General features: G+C 37.5%; 1 protein-coding gene across 5 annotated transcripts in view; it reads right to left on the minus strand.

Moving 5' to 3' along the window:
• Positions 1-283: 283 nt before the first annotated feature.
• CD109 (CD109 molecule) overlaps positions 284-12044 on the minus strand; it is a 160146-nt gene continuing 148385 nt past the window's right edge. For all 5 annotated transcript variants that reach the window (XM_055256010.2, XM_055256020.2, XM_055256028.2 and 2 more), the window contains 3 exons: positions 10163-10310; positions 8139-8241; positions 284-5138 (listed from right to left, as the gene is read on the minus strand). In XM_055256010.2, the coding sequence (XP_055111985.2) occupies positions 4963-5138; positions 8139-8241; positions 10163-10310 (427 nt within the window). In that variant the 3' untranslated portion in view covers positions 284-4962. The remainder of the gene's footprint in view (positions 5139-8138; positions 8242-10162; positions 10311-12044) is intronic.

Genomic DNA, 12044 nt, shown 5'->3' on the forward strand with positions numbered 1-12044 from the left:
AAAAACTATGTGTTCTATATACTTCTATAAAATTTCCAGAGGTTAAGTGAGTACTCACCTCATATTAATTTTTTTTAATTTGTGTATTACTTACCTCTCCACTGAGGGGGAGGTAAAGGAGGCTGGTAATCAAATTTTTCAACTTCATTATGTTGCTACCTTGCAACACAATAATCCCTACTCTAAGCTAGCCTCAAATATCCTGTTTCTCATAAATAAGCTTAAATAAGGGAGGTGTGCTATAGACATACTTGATGCTAAAATAAAAAGAACACATAATAAATAGATGGGAATTTAAACTTTTATTAATAAATCATGATTTTCTATTGAATACATAATAAAGTACAATTAACAATAACATAACATTCCAACATTAAAAATTGAAACTTTCAGAATCACCTTGATCAATATATAAAGCTTTAGTTCCTGGAAAAAATAATATTTCAACAGTGTTCTTCTCATATGCAAAACAGCTTCCCAAAATAAGAGATTTGTGAATGAAATTTTATAAAGCTTCCTGTGTACAAAAGAGATTGACTCCACATCAACTGTCCCCTACTGCAAATTCAAACCATAAAGCCTGAAGGACCAGAATTGAGCCACAGTCTATTAAAGTTATCAAAGATAAAATCTTAAAGATCTACAAATGGAGCATGGAACTACCTTCTACCACCAATTCAATACACTGGGCAAATGTGGTAAATTTTGGCCTCAAGACAACATAAGATAGAATGATTCTTAAATACGTAGCAACAGATATATCAATATTATCCCTATTACGGAGACACATGTATACCAATTTATAACTGTTCTTTGCAGTAAGAAACTGAGAAATCGTCTAGGAAGTATCTATTTTCCTATGTTACAACTGAAATGAAAATGACAACATATTTTGTAAAATGATGCAATGTGGTATTGTCCTTTGATGAGACATGAAAGCACAACTCACTGCCTAGAAATAGTTGTAAAACAAAACTACTCTCACTGATATATACTTACTTTAAAAGTTAACACTTACTGCTTAGTTTTCTGAAGAAAGAAGGATAATGGTCCTCTATTCAAAGTTATAATAAAAATAATTGCACCTCAAATTACTCCCAGTGTAACATAAGATATTTAATATTAACATAAATATCATTTGCATAGATGATAGAAAAATTCTAATTTCTTAAAAGTGCTATGCCTTACTGGAATTTGAAGACAAAAAAAAGTGAGGAATATACTCTTCTGCGTGTCCAACAGAAGCCTCTACCGAGAATGTAAAAGGTTCTGAAGCTCATCTATGAATGAGTCCACTTACTGTAAGTGTCTTAACTTTACAACGTGCAAAAAACCAATGCACCCAAGAATATATCATGGCACCTTGCCCCATGGTAACCACTTGGCAGACTCAAATAATAACTACCCTCATAGGGAGAAATCTTGCCAAGAGAGAATTTACAACATATTTTTATAAAGAAATGAGTACTCAATCATTCAATAAAGCAAATCAGAAAAATTAAGGTTGTCAAAAGAACTCCAGATTATATGCCAGCAGGTTAATAAAATAATTCTCTTTTAAAAAATGACAAAGAAAAATCATAGTTCCAATTTTTTAATGTCTTGAGTCTGCCAGACATGGCAAATGAAATAATTGAATTATGTAAAAATAAAAATAGTTGGTATTATATCGACAGACTACTTATAACTATGTTTAGCACAAATAGAAATTAAAGCTAAATATGTCTTTTTCTAAAAAAAAATTATACCTAGGCTCAAAAGAATAGGAGCAGGGAGAGTTATGCTATCTACAATTCTGAATATTTCCACGTGCAGGATACGGTATTACATATGTAAGTAACATCTCCTAGGTAACAGAAATATATCTGGATTCTACATAAGCAAAATGCTCCTCAGATTATAATATATAATCCAAAATACTAAACCAAAGATACTATTTTTAGAATGTTTTGAAAAACAAAGTAGAAAAGAACAACACAATAAAAGGAAGCATTTCATTGACCAGACATATTTTAATGGGCTTGAATTTCTTTTTGAAAACTATAACTAAATGTAATAAGACGGTGGAACCAAATATAAAAATATTATTCTGTCCTAGAATTGTTTGCCTACTAGGTTTTCCCAGCGTTCAGTCTCTGGAAGCACTGGCCAATCAGAAAGGGAGGTGAGATACTCTGGTGTCTTACTAAGGTTACCAGTGAGTGGAAAAGAAGGCGGACTTTGGTTCATACCGGTAAATGACATTGACAGTATTCTAAATGGAAGAGCTTCAGCATAAGCAATCTTAATGGTAAAATGAGTTTTTTAATATTATTACTCATAGCATGTGAAAAAATAATTTATACTAGTAATTATTACTACTACATATACTCCTTTTCTCCTTATGCCTGTGGTATTTTAATCACTTTTAGTCCAAGCCCACTGCTTGTAGCAGAGCAAGTTCTCTAAGGGAAGCATGAAGGAAGAAGTGGCTGGGACATCTGCACAGCCCCATGTACCAGGAGGCAGTGCTAGCTAACCCTTTCTCTTCCTTCTCATTGTTGTCCTCTTCATTTTTAATAAACTTACAATAAAAAGAGATGAGTTACAAAGTGACTTTTTTTGTTGTTGTTTTTTGAGACGGAGTCTCGCTCTGTCCCCCGGGCTGGAGTGCAGTGGCGTGATCTCGGCTTACTGCAACCTCTGTCTCTCAGGTTCAAGTGATTCTCCCGCCTCAGCCTCCCGAGTAGGTGGGACTACAGGTGCATGCCACCACGCCCGGCTAAATTTTGTATTTTTAGTAGGGATGGGGTTTCACCATATTGGCCAGGCTGGTCTCAAACTCCTGACCTTGTGATTCACCTGCCTCAGCCTCCCAGAGTGCTGGAATTACAGGCATGAGCCACCGCGCCCGGCCTACAAGGTGACTTTTAACTTGAAAACCTGAAGTTCTTCACCAAAAAAGTATTCAAATGCTAGTTTTTAAACAAGGAAATATGGTCTAAAAAAGATACGACCTGTCTTCCAATGGCCTTTCCATTCTAGTGTTTCCTAATATATTACACTAGAAGTTAACTATAAATTATATACTTTAAAATATAAAGCATTGATTGTCAGTATAAGGTTCCCAGGCCAGGGAAGAGGAGGGGAACGTCCTTTGCCAAGACCCTCCCGCAATTTCTTTGTAAGATGATTTCACCTTTAAAGAACTCCCAGAGAGTAAAGGGCAAAAACACGTTTACAAGGAGGCCCCAACATAACAAGAGCCTGTTTTAGAACAGATTGTGTCAGAGGTGTAAGAGATCTAGAAACTTTTCCCCACTTAAAAAAAAAGGCAAGAAAATTAAGTATTTGATACTTAACTGCCCTCTTCATAGACCACTGTCTGGGGATCTATTTTCTATGTATAGGTTTGCCAGCTTTAAAATACTGAATGTCAGTTATTCCTACTCTGGTATCCAAAATATCCATAAGCAATATATGAGCATGCATTCCACTATAATTTCTGAAAATTCACTAAAATAAGAGCATTTTTAAAAACTAACTTTAAAAGATAATTTGCATACCTTATTTTTGATGGATTTATTTTTAAATAGCTAAAAACATAAAGCAAATTCTTTGGAGCCCATGGCAATTACTTTTTCCCCTGTCCACTTGAGTGAAATGCCATAGAGCTAAAGAGAAAAACTAAACCATTTCTTAGATTGGGTAAAAGATCATTAATTGTTGACACATATCTAAATCATTTCAGTATATTTAGAAGGCAAAGAAGAAAGGGAGAAGGAAAGAAAAGAGAGAATGGGGAAAAGAAAAAAGGGGGATTCATCTTTAAAATTTCCATCCAGACAAATTATATTACCCTTCGGAATACAGGGCAATTAAAGATTGAGGTGCTCAGGATTCGGGGATCTTACAAGTTCACAGCAAGCATCAGATGTCACTAGACAACTGGCAGTCTAATGCTCACACCCCTGACCTAGAAGAGGCTCCACAGGATCCCTGCCCAATGCCAGGGATCTTTAGGTCAGCAGTCATGTCAAGATGCTCTGATTCTCCACAAACCCAGCTTCTTTCCCAAACTGCAGGGAGGTCGGTCTGCAGTGACTTACCTAGTATTTTGTTGTATCCCTGGCTCACAGTGTCTCCCTGGTCTAGGATCTTCTCATCGAAATCCCATGAGGCACATACTGCAGTGCTCTCTGACTCTCACCCCTGAAATAGAGCTGGTGTGGGGCTGAGGATGTGGGAAGGAGACAGCACACCCAGCACCCCCCAGGGCAGTTTTCAGTATGCTCCTCAACCTCTGCGATGGCGTGAAAAGCACAGGTAAACGTACTGCCCCTCACATTTCTCTACAGAGGAAAAGGAGAGGGAGGGGAATGGCTGGGGTGCGTGATCAGATTTCGAGCAGAAAAAGACCGTGCCACTTAAAAAAATTCACCACCTAGATTCTGAAAAGAAAGAATTTCCAGCTAAGAAGTATCTACTGAGACCACTGGGCATGGGGTGGGTTGGAGTGGGGTGGGCAGTAGGGTTAGGTTGGAGGTGGGAAGGGAACAGATGAAGCTCCTCCTGCTGGCTGTTTTCTCCCATTCCCAGGGAAATCCATCTTTAAGCAAACATGGATGTGTAATAATGCTTAAGAATCTAGGTTCATTTCTTTCACAAAATGAGGAGAATACCTATTCTAAAGTAATACCTTTATTCTGGAGAAAACAAACACCTCCAAAAAAATTCTAAAAGATTTTGAGAGGGGAAAATATAGACACACAACTGCATTCATTCTGATCTTGCACACAAAGATCAGGTGAAGAAATCTATGCAGCTATACATACTAGGACCTGTTGTACACCACCCCCCCAACCCCATAGAAAGAAAAAAAAACTGTTTTTTCAAAATAGAAGCAGTATTCCTCTACAAAACAAAACAATCACATGTGACTACCGGAAATGTTAGTGTTACACAGAGTCCTTTAAAAATAAATCACAGCCAAAGTTCCAAAAAGTACAGAAGCGTGAAACAGAAAATAAAAATGACTAAAGAGTGATGATGGGAGCCTGAAGCTCCATCCTCACAAGGACGGCAGCCCTGGACATCGCTGCAAAGGTCACAGGAGGACAGCTTCACTTCAGAGGTGTAACTTCTCACCGCCTGTCTCCCTGTTCAAAGAAGCAGACATCAGTTCACACGGCTCACTTGTTTAGAAACACTGACTTCGCCAAAACATAAGAGCATTTCGATACACTTTTCTGAGTTTTCCATTCTTAACCTAATTTTATTTTTCTTTACAAGAAACAACTGAAATGTCCAAGAGTGGTCCAAAGTACTAACCAAATCCAAGAGAGAAACAATGCGCTCAGTCCAATCTGTCTACCACCAGCAGTTGGCCAGCATTAAAAGAGAGCAAAAAGACTGCAGCTGCACACTGCAATCACAAGCACCACTTTAATCTCTTACTGCATCGGGGAGAATTTTCAGTTAAGGACTGTTTAACCTCCTCAAGAGTTTATTTTAGGATGACACTCTCTATGCGCTCAAATCAAATTCTAATCATTAGAACTACTGAAAAGGGGCATTTACCCTGGGCTCTAGTAAAAAATACATAAATATGAAGAGAAGACTGCCTATGCAATACCTTGTTTTAAAACACTCAGCATATAGTATCTAAAAGCTAACGTGACAAAAACTACTTAAAGTACTTATAACACCACAGTGAACTCATTGTAAAACATAAATGAGTGTTATAATTTTTAAAAACCATATTCTATTTTCAAATTTATTCATGATTTTTCAGAGACTGTTGTCCATATCGTAAATGTGTTTTGAGATGTTTTAAAATGGGTTGGAAGGTTTAGCTTATTCTGATCTTTCCCATATTTTCATTTTAAAATGGCCTCCTCATAAGTAAGTTGTTTTCCATAAAAATTTGCATAGACTGAAATATTTTTGTTTCTTAAATGTTTAAAATGTTCCCAATGCACCCAAGAAATATAAATTGGGGAACTTTGCCTCTAAGTTAAGTAATAAAGTTGGACAACTAGTTACTGTCATGGGGTCTCCACAGTGTTTGGAGGGTAAAGGGCAAAAACACGTTCACAAGGAGGCCCCAACATAACAAGAGCCTGTTTTAGAACAGATTGTGTCAGAGGTGTAAGGGATCTAGAAACTTTGCCCTTTACATCCCTCCACTAGAAAAAAAGTGCCACACCAGTGTTTCCCAAATGTCCCACAAGAACCTGGGTGAATCCTCTTCCTCAGTGCCAACAGGAGGCAAAAGACAAGAGGAACTGGCTTGTTGACTAAGAAGAGAGAACTGGTGCTACACCTTAGTCTTGAATACTCCATGAAACGCTAACAACAATGGGAACAAGTTCATCTCATTTAAAGTGTAATTATCTACAACTACCTAACACATAAAAATGTTCACACTTCTCATGCATTGTCATGATTCTGAGCCACCACAAGTGCTTATTCAAAATAAGACATTACAATTAGAAACATTAGGCCAGAGATCACATACAAAAAGTCACTCTGACTGAACATGGATTCATCCTGTTAAACTTGGGCCATCTCCAGACCAGCTCTGTATTTTCACATCCTAAATTTCCATCATTTTATAAAAATAAGAAGTTACCAGTAAAATCAAAGAAGCTCAAGTTATTTTCCAAACAGGCTATATTTTTCTTGATACACTTTTAAAAATCTGTTATCAAGTATAAGTTTCAGCAAAACACCAGACTCCCTCAATTAAGAAACAGCTAACTCCAGCCGATGCTACTGCATTGCAGATGCTGTTCATATTCTCTCCTGAAGAAGTCCCATTTTATTTATTATTTGTTATTTATTTATTTACTATTCAGGGGTACATGTATACGTTTGTTACAAGGGTATATTATGTGATGCTGAGGTTTGGGCTTCTATTGACCCTGGCACCCAAATAATGAACATAGTACCCAACAGAGAGTGTTTCAGCCCTTATTCCCCCTCTCCCTCCCCACTTTTGAAGTCCCCAGTGTCTACTGTTCCCATTTTTATGTCCATGTGTACCCAATGTTGAGCTCCCACTTATAAGTGAGCACATGTGATATTTGGTTTTCTGTTTCTTCATTAATTCACTTAGAATAATGACCTTCAGCTGCATCTATGTTGCTGCAAAAGACATAATTTAGTTCTTTTTATGGCTGTATAGTATTCCATGATGTACATCTACCACATTTTCTTTATCCAATTCACAGTTGATGGGCACCTAGGTTGAGGATCTGTCTTTGCTATTGTGAATTAGTGCTGTGATAAACGTATGAGTGCAGGTATCTTTTTGGTAGAACAAGTTATTGTCCTTTGGGTATATATCCAGCAATGGGATTGTGGGGTCAAATGGTAGCTCTACTTTTAGAAGAACTCCCATTTTTTTTTATTATACTTTAAGTTCTAGGGTACATGTGCACAATGTGCAGGTTTGTTACATATGTATACATGTGCCATGTTGGTGTGCTGCGCCTGTTAACTCATCATTTACATTAGGTATATCTCCTAATGCTATCTCTCCCTCCTCCCCCAACCCCATGACAGGCCCCGGTATGTGATGTTCCCCCACCGTATCCAAGTGTTCTCATTGTTCAATTCCCACCTATGAGTGAGAACATGCGGTGTTTGTTTTTTTGTCCTTGCGATAGTTTGCTGAGAATGATGGTTGCCAGCTTCATCCATGTCCCTACAAAGGACACGAACTCATCCTTTTTTATAGCTGCATAGTATTCCATGGTGTATATGTGCCACATTAAGAACTCCCATTTTAAAGCTGGAAACAGATGGAATGGGTGCTTGGAATAGAAGCAATACCTTGCAAATGAGACATAACTGGACTCTCTATGCCAATTTTTCTTTGTAAAGTTTATAATTGTGAGTTAAAAATCTAAAACATTATGAAAAAATATATCATTTTTAAATTTCATATGCTAAAACCTATCATGTGACCCTTGTAAATTATCAATAGTCTTCACTGAAATGGAATGCTCACTTCCTGCCTCCCCACCTCCTATACTTTCTCCTACCAAATCCTGCCCTCGCCACAGAACCAATCCAATGGGTGGTCATTTCCAATAAATGAATGAATGCCTGGCTTAATTTCTAAAGTATTAAGAACTCCAGAGCATACTTACTTGGCTCATAGTAATCCACTATGGACACTGAAGCATCTTGGGTATTTGAAACTTTAAAGTTTCTCACGGCAGGAATATTAACACAAAACTGGGTTTCATTTACCTTGAGAAATACAAAAGAGTCTTAAGGGGTTGGCACACTGTGTGTTCATGATTAAGTAAAGACATTTCTTTTTTCTTATCATTTTAGGAAACAGAGACTAACACTTAGGGAGGATTTCTACATGTCAGATACTGCAGTAAGTAATTCCTATGAACTATCTTATTTAACTTGTAAAACAATGCTTACAAAAAGGTATTGTTCTTAGTTCCATTTTGCTGAATGGGATACTGAGAATTAGAGTGGTTAAGTAAGCAGCAAGCCTGAGGGTGCATGCACCTAAATCTCCTGTCTCAGATGGTGCACCCCACCCCCAGTTACTACTAATGGCTCACAGCAGCCTCCTTCTCCTGGGAATCACCCTCAGCTCATGCAAGCCATGTCACCCAGTAGGTGAGGTAACTAAGATGGGGCTGTACTCCACAGCCAATGACTGAGATGGGGTACACAAGGCCAGCCTATCTGTCTCCAAGAGGGATAGATTTGGCCAATTTGGCAAACAACACTCATTAAAGAATCAGAAATCAGTAAATTCCTTCAAACATTCCCTTATTTGCCAATAGTAGTAAATGAAAAGTCAAACTGACCACTCAAAGAGTACTGGACACTCAAATTAAAATAACCATTAACAAGAGCATCAAAGATAGAACACAAACTCCAAAACCAATTACACTACTAAATTAAAACCTTAAATTTGTTTTTCAAGTTCCAAATCAGGCCGATGGCTTTCAAGCAGTGCTTAATGTAAGATAATTCCTAAAGAGCAAAAGAATCTAGAGATTGTTATTTAACATTATGCTGAGACTGAATTAGTTTTAACAGGGCTTTAACCAAAGTGGTTTTGAAATGCTAAAACAAATGAGACCATTCAAGAACTATCTTTTTAAAAGTATATATTTAGCAATATATTTCTGATTCATACTTAGCAAAACTGAAATAAGAAACATACAAACCCACCCATGTAATATGAAATCGTTAGAATACTATGAACTCAATATCAATTCAACCTATGAAGCTCATATAGATGCTATAAGAAAAGAATAAACTTACATAACACCAGTTTTGAGACATACCAAGTAGAGTCTGGAATTCTTCACTTACCTTTCCCTACACATTGTATGCACCTTATTCTTCAATCAGTAGTATTCATTCAGCAATGGAAAGAGTATATGAAGGTTATGTAATAATTCTGTGTCAAGATCAAATCTCTGAGAATAATCTTCCATGATTTAGCACCTAATTTTTCAAGGTAAGAATACGAACCCCTTTAAGGTTTGTTAAAAGCTTCACGGAAGAATAATGTGTAATTAAGACTTTCGTCTTCCAGCCAGGCATGGCGGCTCACATCTGTAATCCCAACACTTTGAGAGGCCAAGACCAGAAGATCACTTGAAGTCAGGAGTTCAAAACCAGCCTGGGCAACAAAGTGAGACCCTGTCTCTATAAAAAATTCTCATGAAATTATCTAGGCATGGTGGCACGCACCTGTGGTCCCAGCTACTCAGCAGCCTGAAGTGGGAGGATCACTTGAGCCCAGGAGTTGGAGGTTGCAGTGAGTTATGATTGCACCACTGCGCTCCAGCCTAGGCAACTCCCTGAGGCAGACAGGCTCTCAAATTCAGATCTGGGTTGAATTTTTTTAATTATAATATGGAAATTTCTATGTATTTCACATCTGGCATGAAATAAAGATTTAGTCACGAAGACCTTCATCAGGCTCGTCATTACTAGCAACTCTCTAAACTGATTTTATACTTACGTCTTTCTAATGGAGATAAATATATGGTTGCCATGTTAAACCCATTCAGGGACACAAAAAGTTGAAATAACAATGACTTAAAGAAAACATACTTAAAGTAAGGTAGACATCTGAACACAAAACATAGTGGCTTTGTCAGCAGTTACCTTATGTTTTACTACTTACAGAATCTAAATAGAGGTTGAGTTTTCCATGATCGTATTCCACTTTCTTCACTGTCTCGCTCAGAGGAATTGCGTCTGAAGGCACCATAAAGCCACTTAGTAGGTTAACTTCCATAAGAGCCATGCCACTCCTAGCTGGGCCCGAAAAGCTAAATCAAAGACGGAGGATGAATGAAAACTCCTCAGGAAAAACCCATAGATGTTATCAAATTATCTTCATACAAAAATCAAACCCACCAAATGTTATTCCGAATACTGTTTGAATTCAAATAAAATTCCCTATAGAGAATTTTAAAACAGGTTATCATTTTCTTACATGTGTGGTAATCTTATAACTTTTAACCATATAAGGAATAATGATACACCAATGTGTTCATCTGACAGATAGTATGCAATGCCTGCGATGTAAGAGGCTTGTGCTTATAAACTGTGACAGTACAACATACATCCTTTCAACAAACCACTCTATTTTCCAGTGGTGATTCCAAACAGAATTGCACTTTTTCTTTTCTCAAAAGTTGACAGCACCAAACTTGCAAGCTGAAAGCCAGGCCCTGAAAAGGAGGCATCACTTGACCACTTAGTGATAGGTCCCATCCAAGGTCTTAGCAACCTTTTATTCGTCTGATTTTAGAAACATTAGACCAGTAGGGAGAAGCCTTCCCTTTGTTCTCCCATATACTTGAAGAACATTTTGTGTTTTCTTTGGCCACCGTGAGGGAATTACAAGCCTTGGAAACTTTTATTACACTGCATCCTTCTCTCGTCCTGTTGTACGTGATGTGAGCATCAAAGGATCTGGGCACCAACAACATTTTGTCTCCTTGAAAATAAATATTTTTCTAAAACGAATTGATGGCAAGAGCTTTTCATTTGGAGCAGAAGGAGCCCAGCTAAGTGATTATGGAAAGATGTTTGCCTCCAATTTAAAAGAATCATAGCATTAAGTTAGTACCTGTTGTCCTTTTAAATGGCAAATGCAAGTAGGGCTGTTAGAAAAATCTTGCTTTTTAGAGCAGAAGACCCATGCCTGCCAAACATGACTGATTGAAAAGCCATACAGTACAACTGCTGACTTCAGCTGGCTCTGCAATCCAAAGCAACTGAAACCATCTGCTGGCAATGCACTCAGCCAAAATAGATGTTATTGAGAACTAATAAATGAATTGAAACTAGAGGTGTTTGCATATGAGAAAAAAAATACATGAGAAAAAAACAGTCAATATGCTTAAACATTTAAAAGCACAATGCAGATTATACTTCTGGTACATATTAAAAGTACCTTGGTTGATCTGATCTCTCTACCAAGCCTGGGGCAGAATTTGTTAAACTATCATGCCACACAGAAAGCCTGGTATGAGGTAAGGTCTTGGACCCTGTTGATAGGAATAAAGTGTCTGAAATATCAGGTAATCTTTTTATAATGTGCTGCTGAAAAAATACACCTAAATGTTATTCGTCTTTCATACCAGATTTTTCTCAGAAAACTAGTAGCAGCATTTAAATCTTTTTTATAAAACCCCTACCCTCACATGAAAACATTTCCCTTCTTCAGGCTCTACCTACCACCCAAACTCTGTTGTCCATCTGATTCCTGATGCTTAAGACTAGAAATCCTGCATCCTTACGTGAACCTCTATAAATGCTGAGGCCTCTTCATAGTCTGAATCCTGGTTCCCCACCTCATTTTTCTCATGTTTCTTCACTTGATGTCTCTTAAGAGGTAAAAATCTCCCTCTCTTAACTCCATGAGGGTCTTCTTCTTTGCCCTTTTCAAAATTAGAATTTTAGACTTGCCTAGGGGATTGTTTCCATTAATTTCTGTATCCCCCTCAAATTGCAAGTTCCACAAGGCAGAGCTTGTGTCTTTTTTGGCTTACAAT

Source organism: Symphalangus syndactylus, chromosome 2, assembly GCF_028878055.3.
Source record: "Symphalangus syndactylus isolate Jambi chromosome 2, NHGRI_mSymSyn1-v2.1_pri, whole genome shotgun sequence".
NCBI lineage: Eukaryota > Metazoa > Chordata > Mammalia > Primates > Hylobatidae > Symphalangus > Symphalangus syndactylus.